At 39.7% G+C, this 13,033-nt stretch overlaps 1 protein-coding gene across 1 annotated transcript; it reads left to right on the top strand.

Moving 5' to 3' along the window:
• Window positions 1–6,002: 6,002 nt before the first annotated feature.
• On the top strand, window positions 6,003–11,560 carry LOC132401599 (uncharacterized). Its single transcript, XM_059983620.1, has 3 exons — window positions 6,003–6,650; window positions 7,779–7,884; window positions 10,431–11,560. Exons 1-3 carry the CDS (start codon window positions 6,270–6,272, stop codon window positions 11,312–11,314), a joined length of 1,371 nt encoding a protein of 456 aa, XP_059839603.1. The 5' UTR covers window positions 6,003–6,269; the 3' UTR covers window positions 11,315–11,560.
• Window positions 11,561–13,033: the final 1,473 nt, after the last annotated feature.

The raw sequence follows: 13,033 nt of genomic DNA on the forward strand, positions 1-13,033 counted from the left end.
ACAGAAGGCGAGTCACTTCCTGCAAAATACCCAGCTGCTGAACTGCTTTTGTAGCCAAGACAGTAATCAAGTTGGTCCAGTTAAGCTTGTGATTGCTAATATCCTCAGGATAGTCACTAAGGAGCATTTGATGATGCTGGCAGCATGGAATGATAAGGAGAAATGATTAGACTTTCTCTTACTGGAAACATTCATTGCTTGGGTATTTTGCAATGAGTAAACTTATCAGAACAAAGAGTGAGAAAAGTATGCCAGTATGCCCATTTCAGACAGAGATTCCAGAGAAATTGACAAATGAAGAATAGTTGCAAGCAACACACTCAAAATACTAGAGGAACTCAACAGAAATGCTAGAGGAATTTCTAGCATCTGCAGACTCTCCCTTGTTTATGAATGAAAAATAGTTATTCTTTAAATTTGGTGTTTTTGGAATTATCCACATCTGAACTATGGACACTTTTATAATGATTTTGGTTTGGCCTCCAAGATGTCACTTTTGCTTCTTAGTTGGAAGTCTGTAGTCAAGACTTATTCTGGAGAGCAGAGTCTAAGATCAGGATTATACCTACATATATGCAGTAGTGAGAGAGAATTGCATTATCATCAGCTACAGCGTCTGCTCTCTCGGCTGTAGAGTACCCTAAAGCACTATTTTAAAGAAGAGTAGTTGTTTCTCTATGATCTGCCTTCTGCATTTCCCTGAGGTGACAAAGAGTGATCGGATCATTGTCCTATGGTTGTTTGCAAGAGTTTACTGCGTGCAAATTGGCTGTTGCATTTCTGCAGGATGTATATAGTTACAGAAACAGAGTAGGCAATGTTGTCACTAGTTAAGCTGGTGATTCACTTCTACTCCTGACTGTCGTTGAATTAAAATACATACTTGGAGTATGGCTGTTCTGCACTCAGTTTGTCAGTGGAACCAGACCTGCACCCACCCCCTTCCCCCCCCCCCAGGAAAAGAAACATTTTTAGGGCAGTACTGTGTCACTACTTCATAGTGCCTAGAACCTGTGTTTAATCCTGACCTTGGGTACAGTGTGCATGGAGTCTGCACATTCACACTGTGACTACGTTGATTATCTTAGGGTACTCCAGTTTTCTCCTACAACCCAAAATGTGCGAAATGTGCATTATAGCCAATATAATGCTGGCTGAATGTAGAAAGTGGGAGCAGTTGTGGAGAACAGAATATGAGATTACTGTAAGTGATGGCCAGCATGGACTTTATGAGCTGAAGGGCCTGTTTCTGTGCTCTATCTCCATGCACATCTGCTGCCATATTGTTAGCTGACTTTATTCCTCTTTGCAATTCTGACTACACTTCAAAAACTTCATTGCTGTGACAATACTTTGGAATGTCATTGAAATTTGAAATGTGTCCATTTTTTACTTGTGCAGTGATAGTTCAACTGTTGGAGAATTAACTGGAAGAAACTAATAATTAAAAGGTTTCTTAAGATGAAATGTATAAGATATAACGCGTTGTGATGATCTTATTTAATAGCTACAACACAAATACTCCAACTTCACAAATTCAATCCCTATCGATGGTGAACCAGACAGCAAATCACTGTTTTTGACAAAGTAACAGTGGGGCAGCACTCCTCTGACAACAACTTTGGATTTCCTCATTAAATTATACATCTATCTTCATCTGAGTTGCTGCAACACAAGGGCAATTATCATTTTTAAACTACAATACCACGGCCCAAAACCCTCTGTCTCTGAGATCAAGCACTCAGCTGATTCATGTCTGGAAGGCAGGGCTTTAGGACAAGAAAGCCAGGATTGGTTCATGGGATCCTGAGTGGTTGTAGCACTTATAACGTGTTCAGATAAACAGACCTGAACAAGTGGAAACCACAAAATCCCAGAACATTTGCCAAAACTTGAAACAGACAAATCTACCAAAACTCAAGAAAAGAAATACAAAAAAATGTGAAAAATAATGCTTCATTCAAATGTACAGATTTGAGGGTACTATGTAGAGTCTAGCCTGGCACAGTCTAAGACTGGTCCCCAACCACCGGACTGCGGACAGGTACTGGGCCACAAAGCATGTCCTACCGGGCCACGAGGAAACAATATGATTTGGCGATATGAGTCAGCTGCACCTTTCCTCATTCTCTGTCACGCCCACTGTTGAACTTGAATGCACGTGAGGTCATCAGTCGCCTAAATGCAGTGATACCCTCGCGCCGGCGAGAAGTGCCATTGCCACTGGCCTGGAGCGTGGACAGATGGGCACCGCCTCTAAACCTGTATAGCACAGGTTGTGAGGAACCCGGTGCTAAAGTATTCGCAGACGAATAATTCGGGCTCAGGGTTTCATAAGTAGCAGAGCAGCTACCTCGCTGCGATCTTCTGAAAGTCATCCCTCGAGCCAGACTTTAGTTGGCCGATAGATCCTACCTACCTACAAGGTGGGGGAGGGGGGCGGGCACACACCCTGTCGCACTCCTCGCTCGGTCGGTCCCTCTCTCCGGACTGCGACCACTGCGGCCCGGGTACGGGGACCTCTGCCCCTGACCTTGTCCTCTCACTGGTGTGTTGCAATGATTTTATATGTTCATACGAGGAAAATAAGCACTGTGTGTTTAATATCCAAATGTTACTTTAAATGTTATGATGTTATTGACTAATAAGTGAGTTATAATTGACTTATCACTATATTCATGTGAGGAAGATATGAGCTGTGTGTTTAATATTAAATTCATTAGATAAACCCTTTTAGAAACAAAACTGAGTGTATTAGCCACTTATAAGTGACTTATAGTTAATTTATCACCTTTATTCCAGTCGTGATTAACAACACCCCCCCCACCCCCGCCACCCCGTCAGCCAGTCCGCAAGAATATTGTCAATATTAAACCGGTCTGCGGTGCAAAAAAGGTTGGTGACCCCTGGTCTAAGAAACCTGAACAGGAATAGGCCAATCAGCTCCCTAGCCTGATCCACTGTTCAGTAAGATCATAATTAATCCAAGCCTGACCTCAGCATGACTTGCCCACTTTCCACTTGCTTTAACTTCCTTGCCCTTTAGATGGTTGTCAGTCTCTGCTGTTCAATGCCTCTGCCTTCACAGCTCTCTGAGGCAGGAAGTCGTACAGATTTAGGACCCCAAGAGAAGAAATAACTCGTCTCAGTTTTAAATGGACAATCCCTGATTCTGAGACTGCGCTATTTTTTTTTGCTAGAGGAAACATCCTCTCAGTATTCACAATGCCAATCCCATTCAAAATCTTACGTGTTTCATGAGATCATCTCTCATTCTCTTCTATTCCAATAAGCATTGGTCAAACTTGCTCAATATTTCTTCATACTGTATATCAATTCATTAATTTCAGGGATTTTGTCTGTATAGCCTCCAATGTAAGTCTATTCATCCCTAACATAGAAAGCGATCCCACATCAGTGCTCAGGCATGCTCTTAGTGCATTGAAAAGAATTGTCACACTTTCCCTACTTCCTACCCCATATTTCTTAAAATGGCCAACATTCCATTTGACTTCCTGATTTCTTGTTGCACCTTCATGCTAACATCTTGTGCTTGGTGCACTAGGAGTTTTATATTGGCAACATTTTGCAGTCACATTCCATTTAATTTGCTTTTTCATTCTTCCATCTGAAGTGGGTAACCTCATATTTGCCCACAGTATGCTGCATCAGACAACTCCTTGACCGCTCACTTTTTTCTTGACAAACTTTGTGAGTCTACACCACAGTTTGTCTATCTTCAGCTGCAGGCATCCTTCATCCCAAGCTCGCCTCCATCCAGGTTATCAATGCAGAATGTAAATAGATGAGACCCAGCATTAATCCCATGACCCCGCACTAGTTACTGATTGCCAGTACTAAAATCATCCAGTTATCCCATTGCTCTGTTTTCTGTCAGTGAATCAAACCCCCAGCTCTTAATCTGTATAGTAACTTTAATGGGATGCTACAGTGAATAACTTCTGGAAATTTAACACACACTTCATAGATTAGTCCTCCCCTATCCATACTCTTTGTTACATCCTCAGAGAACTGATTTCCCTTTCAGAAAACCATGTCCACTTTGATTGACTTATAATTTTTAAAATATCCTGTTATCTCCTTAATAGTAGTAATGGATACAGTCCAGGCAATCACGGGTAAAGTCCTCCCCTCTACTGAGCACATCTACACAAAGCATTGTTGCAAGAAAGCAACATCCATCATTAGGGACCCTCACCACCCAGGACACGCTCTCCTCTCACTGCTGCCATCAGGAAGAAGGTGCAGGAGCCTCAGCACTCACACCACCAGGTTCAGGAACAGTTACTACCCCTCAACCTTGAACCAAAGGGATAACTTCACTAGCCCCTTCACTGAAATCAGATTCACTTTCAAGGATTCTTCATCTCATGTTCTCAATATTTACTGCTTATTTATTTATTTATTATTGTTCCTTCTTTCTTTTTGTATTTACACAGATAGTTGTCTTTTGCACGCAGGTTGAATACCCAAGTTCATGTGGTCTTTTATTGGTTCTATTATGGTTATCATTCTTTTATGGGCTTATTGAGTATGTCCACAAGAAAATTATTCTCCGGTTGTAGTGACATGTATGTATTTTGATAATAAATTTACTTTTGAACTTTGAAGCGTTGTACTTGACAATAGTAAAACTAAGCTTGTTTATGCCAGTGTAATTTCTACGTGGCTGTGTGAGTGCGGTTTTGTATATGCCAATGTACAAAAACGTACATGGAGTCATACAGCACAGAAACACCCTTTAGCTCAACCAGTTTCTGCCAAATATCAAGCGCCCATTTACACTCCTCCGACTGTATTCTCCCCACATTCCCACCAACGTACCAACATGCAAGTCTTTGAAATGTGGGAGGAACCCCGTAAAATTACCAGAACGCGAAAACTCGGCAGAGACAGAATTTAAGATCAATGCAACCCAGGTTGCTGGCTTCCAGCTCTGCTGGCTGTGCCAGTGTGCCGAATCATTTACTGTATGTGTTTCTGAGCTTGCACTAACATGCGAATATTTGTGTGTGTCCGCATCACGTAAAGGAGCCTGTCAAAAATACGTCCATTACGAATGTTTAGCCCGTATTGAATATCCCACTCTGTTTTGTGTGCGGGTGCGCCGGAATTTAGGTATCTGTGTTTAGCAGTCTATGTGTTATGTGATTGCCTGTATATAAATTTAGATTAATATGTTTTTGCCGTATTTGCATATTTATTCTCCAAGCGAATAGTTTGCGATTGAAAGTATTTTGGAGAGGACCAGTGATTACATAAATTCACGCATAAATTGATATTGAGTCAACAGGGTTTCTTCTTCGTAGATCACTTCAAAACAAATGAAATAGCAAAATCTGCAGCGTTTTTCTTGGAAACCTGGAAAGAAATACTATAACTGAAGATCACGAATGAGACACCGACATTTGTAAATTTACTAGCTGAATATTTGTGCAGACAGAAAGAAAAGTGGAGTTAGTGAGGCAGAACTGAATGCCCGAGAATCCTATCATTCCTATCGTTATTTTTAAACGGGGGTTATTTACAGCAAACCACGCTACGTTTTGTTTTGTTTTTAAAATGTTCGGGATTAGCAGAATTAAAAACGATTTCACAAGGAGTAAAATGAGGAGGGGTAAGCAACATCGGGACAGCAATCCAACACCATGGTTTAATTAATCACACAATGACAGTTCTCAAATAACAAGTAAAGATGCATCTTACTGACTGACCGGGAGACCACGTAAATATAATTTCAGAAAGTGCTGTGGGAATGTCTTGCAGTGCCTACGCCCTTTCCCCCTTTCTGAATTTCAGCTCGGATTTTAAAGAGAAATAACTGAGCAATATGCAAATGTATTTAACTTGACGTACTCCTGAGATTTCTCTTGAAAAATGTAACCGCTTCCAATATACGATAACAGTTGGGTTGTGTTAAGGTGCAACATTAATTCCAGCGCCGTGTGGGTTAAGATTGCCAATAGTAAAATTCTCGGTGACGTTGTTCCTCAGTGAGGTAAAAGGAAGATTGGTTACATACACAGAGCGACGTAAGAGATAAGTCTGAAGATTCAGGTATACGTGTACGGCTGGGCGATCGTTCGGGGTATTTTAGTGTTGTGTCGCCTTACCGCCAGACTGTCCGTTCGAATCCGATTCTCTCCGCCACTTAAAGTCCAGCGAGTGTCCGGAGACAAGTACAAGACGGAACTGCAAACAGCATAAACGCCCCTTCTATCACCGTACTCAATCTGCAGTGACTCCAGATGTCTGTTCAATCTTCAGAGGCGGATTCTCTGTGCGAACAATCTGATGGGGTGTACGAGGAAGAAATCGATGTGGAAAGTTTGGAGAATTGCTTTTCGCAGGCCGACAGTCTGGGGTATGCAGAGGAAGGGGAGGAGGAAGAAGGAGAGAGGGTTCTTGGCAGGGATAAAAAGACAAAGAAGCCGGCCCCCGAGCAGCGAAGGCTGGCTCGGAGTCCCAAGTGCGCTCGCTGCAGAAACCACGGCGTCGTGTCCTGCCTAAAAGGTCACAAAAGGTTCTGTCGGTGGAGAGATTGCCAATGTACCAACTGTCTTCTGGTGGTGGAGAGGCAGAGGGTGATGGCAGCTCAGGTGGCACTGAGGAGGCAACAAGCTAGCGAGGTGAGACGACGCGACAGAAGGCAGGGTGCACTATTTTATCTAAAACCTCTGCTTCAGAAGCCCAGCAGATTCAACAGTGTGGGATATCTCCGCTGAATTTTCTGAGCCACGGTTAATTACATATTGCGGAATTTATCTCAAATGCCAATTCTAAATTTCGATACATCTTAAAATAGCCCGTCTAGCAACATATAGACAAACTATATCTTAAGCACAATATCGGCAAATTCATAGCGATTTTATTTAAAAGTCTAATTAATATGAATCTACTGCCGATGCTAGAAAATTTGAAATTGGTTTAATGTCGTCGAGCCTGGTTGTAAGGTCATGCAACACAATTGATTCACTAAAACAACGTTATTCTTTCCCCCTAAAAACGAGGTGTTTCGACGTCGCCATTGGGGTGTTTAGTACAATAAGTAGGGGATCAGATTTATGCGAATTTAGTAATTTATACGAACTTGAAGCCAACTTCATAGTAAGGCAGTTAGTTTACGAATTACACCTGCATCTTTAACCACCTGGCAAACGAGGTGTTACTTTGGGAAAGCCAGCAGAATAATTTGTTTATACAGACAATTTGATTTTCGCTGGTCTTTGTAGTTGTAGATGAAACCAAAAGCCTAATGTCATTCAATGTTTTGTACGCTGGTGATAGTAATTGCAATTGATGTCCTTTAATTTAGCAATACAATTGTTAGCTCTAGCACATTAGTCTCACGCCGCTCAGGGAGCATATCGGCTTCATTTACATTGACACTTCACTTAACGCAGTGCCGATGCCCATTTCTGAAACTTTGTCAAAGGCCACTCGCTAGATTAAAAACAGATAAAATCAAACACCAATTATTGCAGAAAATTCAACCGGCAATTCGAAGTGATCAGAATAACTTTAAAAAGTTTTATGGAATCACGAAGGATTACACGCACAATTAGTAATAAAACGAGTAAATATGATCAACAAAATTTTAAACAATTGATAGGAAGCCAGTTTTAGCATCCCTGCTTCAGAAAAGTCGAAATAGAGAATAGAGTTTGTAACGCCGGTGTTTGGACTGTTTGAATACTTGGTATTTCTTAAGGCGATTTGTACGGAGAATTAATTATATAATTCTTGGTCTCAAAAAGGTTAAGAAAGGCGTGAGCGGCAAGGAGTCCACAGCATCCGTCCGCAGAGCATCTTACCAGCGCTATTCTCGTTCTCCCAGCCTCCTGGCAAAAAACATCCTGGAAGGTAAATTATAGCCACTTGCAGTAAGGGATCAAGCGTGCAACTGGTCCACCCGGAACAAATCTCTCTCTTTCCCTAAATCTGATCTTTTAATGACTGAAATGTAGATAACTTCTAAAATGAAAGAAAATATCCTATTCTCATAATCAATACACAATTCTGGGAAATTCTAACTAATTCTTAATCTTACTTCTGAAATTATCCTATTTTTCGTTTTAATCCTTTACTGAAGTTTCTTAACGATAAACAATGACCATGTTCCATAAAGAACAATATTTTTGTTTAATTATTTGTTTAGGTGAAATTAAAAAGGAGATTCTGTACAAGGGATCTAACATAAGATATGAAGTTACAGTTTAATAATATGTTTATATCATATTTACGAAATAAATATCAGAATGTAAGAGTAACTTTACAAAGACTTATAGGGCCGAGCATTTTCTCGCCTCTTATATTTTTATTTAGATTTATTTAGGCGAATGTGTATTATACTACGGGGAAAACGGATCAAAGCGCATTTTACTCCACGCGGAACATTGGACCAATAGCTCCGAAGCAGCTTCACTTTGCTCCAGAACACGATCTTGATCAGCTTTCCACGACTAAAGTTAAATTATTCCATTGCAGTAAACCCCAATTCCAAAAATCATTCATCGATATCCAAGATCCCGGATTTATAATTATACAGCTAAATATTGCTAACTGCCTTTCGATATTTGTTAATTTGCCGCAATTTAATATCGACATATATTATACAGTCTAATTTTACAGATGAGGATAAAATGGCAGGAGGTAATGATTTCTTCATAACATGTTTGTTTAAACGCCAGTCTCATGATGACTACTAGCATTGCATTTTTATGGACAAATGTTTCCATTTATTTGCATTTTTATTTGTTACTTTTTATACTGTATGATTCGAGTTATTTTATATGTTTGAATTGTTCTAAGTACGCCAGTGAGCGTACCAGTGCGTTTGAGACTCAGATTACAGAAGCTCGGCGACGATCTTCCCATGGCGATGGTGTTGAACGTGCTGGAAATTGTAAGAGGTCGTATCAGTCGACAGGCATCTTGTGCAAAACGGATTTGCAGTGGATCGCAGGAACTGGTTCATTGATTCCTGATTTCCGAACCAAAATAGCAGTTTAAATGTCCAGTTTCTACCACATACATACATTGTGTTGAAATGTGCACTGTAGCTCTCGGTGAGGAGGGTCTTATATGTAAAAGGCACTTTATTCTTTACCAGAGTTAGCGCGCCATTTACGTCAGACATCAACTTTAAAAAGGCATCTATAGAGGGCGATGTAGAGCCGAGCTCCGTGCATTTCTGGCATCGCACGTGTCATCCAGGTAGCAATTTCAATTTTACATGTATGTGGAACTTTAAAAAATTTGTTTTACATTTTATTTCTACATAAATGTAAGAGCTAAAGAGCTAAAGCTCTTTATGTAAGAGCTCTACATAAATGTAAGAACTAAAGCTAAACTTCATGAACTAAAATATTTTTATTAACAACAACGCTGCATCGTTGGGGCTTCAGAACGCTGGCCACTGTCCAGTACAAAACGATTTCTATTTATGCACGGCAAAAGTTTCGGAGCAGTTCGGAAATCTGATTCTGTTATGAAGCAGTGGGTGACAATTTACCCGTAATGAAGAGAGTGTTATAATATGGCAAAAATGCCACACCGGAATCGCGCTGGCTTTGGACTTTACACTCTTTCCAAGAATAATTCACACGCATGAACGCCCCCTCCTGCGACCACCTGCTTTTGAAGTTTTGAACGTGAGCTCACATCGATTTATAGATTATCTCCTCGGCGGAACTGTTGCAGTTTCATCGTGAGGTATTGACTGCCTGGAACTAATTTTAGCCTGCTCGTTGTAAAATAAATGTATCACAATCCACTTTAAAACAAAAACTTAAAGCACATTACAAAAGCAATCGATAACTGTTCAGACTCAGCTATTGGGAAAGCGTAACGAGCTGCTTACGGTCTTGGTCCATGAAAAGTTAAGCAATCCTAAGTTTCTTTTTTGACCAGAATGCGCTTCTAATCTTCACTGAAAGCTAGTTTATACTCTTAGGATCAATTAAAAACAAGCGTACAGTCACCCGGAGAGACTACTATCGAAGTATCAAAAGAAAAGAAATAATGATTTGGGTATAACTCAGATTTAATTTTGAAACAACTTGAAAGGGCTGAATGGAAATACCTTGTTTGTCCAGATCCAGCGTGTCTGTGTACGTGTGCGAGTCGGAGAAAGTCACTGTAGTCGGTGGAGGAAAACGCACGGGACGATGATTGATGGGATGTTTCAGAATTAATTGCTTCTTTGGTTCTCAATCCACTTCTATGATGCTTATCTTTTGATTACATTTTCCCATGTTACTCTTGAGGTTATGTTTTTAATTTTTCTGTTGCCTCTTTTTATTATTTCGTAATGTGGCTTTGACATTTACCACTGGCTGTTGTAAACAGTGTAAAGCGGGAATGTTTATGCATTTCTCGGATCATACACGGTTATGTTTACTTTGCAGGTTATCGCGCCCCACAGGACGACAGTTTATTTTGTCCAAACCGTTTCGTACTGCCGCCGCTGAGTGAAAGAATGAGGAAAAGGAGAGCTTTTGCAGACAAGGAGCTGGAAAGTGTGATGCTGGAAAGAGAGTATAGGGAGAGAGAATTACAGGAACTAACCGCACTTCAAGTGTTCATGAGACCCAGCGTGGAAACTCTACCCAAGTACAACCTTCTCCGGCTCAACTACAACCAATTCTGTGAACCAACACAATTTAACCCTTCCACAGCCAAGGAGTTAATAAATATTTACATTCCATTTGTGCCCGCCAGCCCTGCCGTCTGGGACTTTTCATCGCAGTGTTACCAAGGCAACGTTGATCAAACCAGGGGTTCCTGTACAGCAAATATAGCAAGCTGCATTTCTGAACACACATCAGGCTATAATGCAATATGGGGGCAGAAGTCTACTACAGTGAACAGTTCATTCTATACAGACAACCCTACCAGCTTACCTGAACGATTACAAGCTACGAGGACAATTCTTGCACAGGGAATGTTAGATTCAGAGGAGACGTGCTCCAATCACGGAGAGTATTACACACAGGCAAAAATCACGACAGGTTTTGACTCACTTTCCGAAAATACAGCTCACTATTTCTCTCAGAGCCAAACATTACAATGCCCAGATCTGTCTGAAGAACTTGTTTCCTTCAGAAATTACTTACCCCCAGGCTCCCAGGTAGCACCGGAGCCAACGAATAAATCTGTTTCAGACAGTTTCATCGCTAGAGAAACTTTGAGACATTTTGCAAAGAAAACACAGGAACATTGTTCTCGCAGTCAAGCAAAAGTAACTAAACAGCTGCTACCATTTTCTGTGGAATCTCTTTTGAAAACATGAAATAATGCGTCTGATTTCAGTTTAAAATATCCCTTTTTAATTACACATTTCTTTCTTAGGTAAAATAAAGAGCAAGATTATATTGATTAATGCAGATAAACGAGAAAGGAAGTACTGATGTCATGAACACATCTAAATAGTTTGAAAACGTTTTTATCTGTTTAATTGCTATTATTAAAATAGTCTTGTGTTTCTTTTATTGTCAATTTATAAAGTCATTTAATTTTCTTTTAAATTCATTTTATATTCTCCATACCCAATTACTATTTTTATTAAAAAGAATGTTAAAATATACTTGGAAATAAAATATTATTGTGTGCTTTCTAACTGACAAAGTGTCAATTTCATGAGTAAAGGAGATAATTGTTGTCGAAATTATATTTTTGATCCCTTAATTGCACTTAGAACAATTCAGTGAGTATGAAATGACTGAGAAAATAATTTCTAATGAGGAAGTGTCAAATGTTACTTTGTTTCCTTTGCATTTAAAATTGGTACAAGTTCACCCAACATATTCAAAAAAATTGAAATAAATCTATATGGAATCTTAGACTTCATATTTATTTCTGTAATCCATGACTGAATGGATTGCGAATTGGGAAGTTTCTTAGGTGACCCATTGGTCTGTATTTCGTTAGGTGACCCATTGGTCTGTATTTCGTTGGCATGGAGAGATAAAACTTAAATGCTTTGCAAGGAAGAGTTTTTTTAAAAAATCAGTCACGATTGTGATTCCTGATCACTGTCCCTGTGCCTGGGCAGCTGCAATGAACAGCATAAAGCTATGCAACTCCAAACCTCTCACTTAATGTGCTGTACCTCTACCCTACCAGTTTCCTCTATTCTGTTATCTGCAGGATAACCTTCAGTGAAAACTGAGAGCAAACTATACAGAATTGTTGCTCTTGTAGCCAAGTAATTTCTTGATGCTTATTTTGAGGTGAACCAAGTAGTCCAATATTTAAATGATCTCAAAGTTAATTAAGCATCCAGTGACAATGATGGCTTTATAATTAATAATAATCCAAGTCAGTTCTGTTGATCTCAGCAATTTGGTCCAAGTAAGATTCTATAAATTTAGTTACTTCATTATGTCAATTACAAATTGGCATTGCATGACAATGGGTACAATTCTACTAAAAAGCTCTGGGTAATTGTATAAATATGCCTTCCAGCTAACATAATTTATTAATGATTTAATTGACAGAACTTCCTCATACTGTCAGTAATGCTATGCTACCAACAATTTTCACCCAGTTCATTGGCGCCCACATGTTCACTGACCTATGCCAACCACAGCTCCTCCCCAGAGATGTTGTTATTTACTTCATTATACTAGTTCCTTACTGGTGCCTTGTGTATATTTAACACGATTGCAACATCACGTTTTGCACTACACTCATACCATATTTGTTGCAGAATACAGTTTTTTTTCAGCATGGACTGCAGGACAATTAAACTGTGAACCCCAGTAACATTTGGATACTTAAAATACACAATTCTGAAAATAATATTTTAATTGCTGAGGATGAGACAAAATATTATTGTAATAAAGATAATTCTGATACTTGAGTGGCCTCTTTATTGCAGTGGTGTTTTGTATATGAGCACAACTTAAATTCTAACAAAAATTCCTGTTCAGAAAACATATGTTGGTGGCATTCTGAGAGTTAAAAAATAGCTATTCCAGGGGTGATTGAATTGCACTGAAAAGAGAAA

Source organism: Hypanus sabinus, chromosome 11, assembly GCF_030144855.1.
Source record: "Hypanus sabinus isolate sHypSab1 chromosome 11, sHypSab1.hap1, whole genome shotgun sequence".
NCBI classification, from domain to species: domain Eukaryota; kingdom Metazoa; phylum Chordata; class Chondrichthyes; order Myliobatiformes; family Dasyatidae; genus Hypanus; species Hypanus sabinus.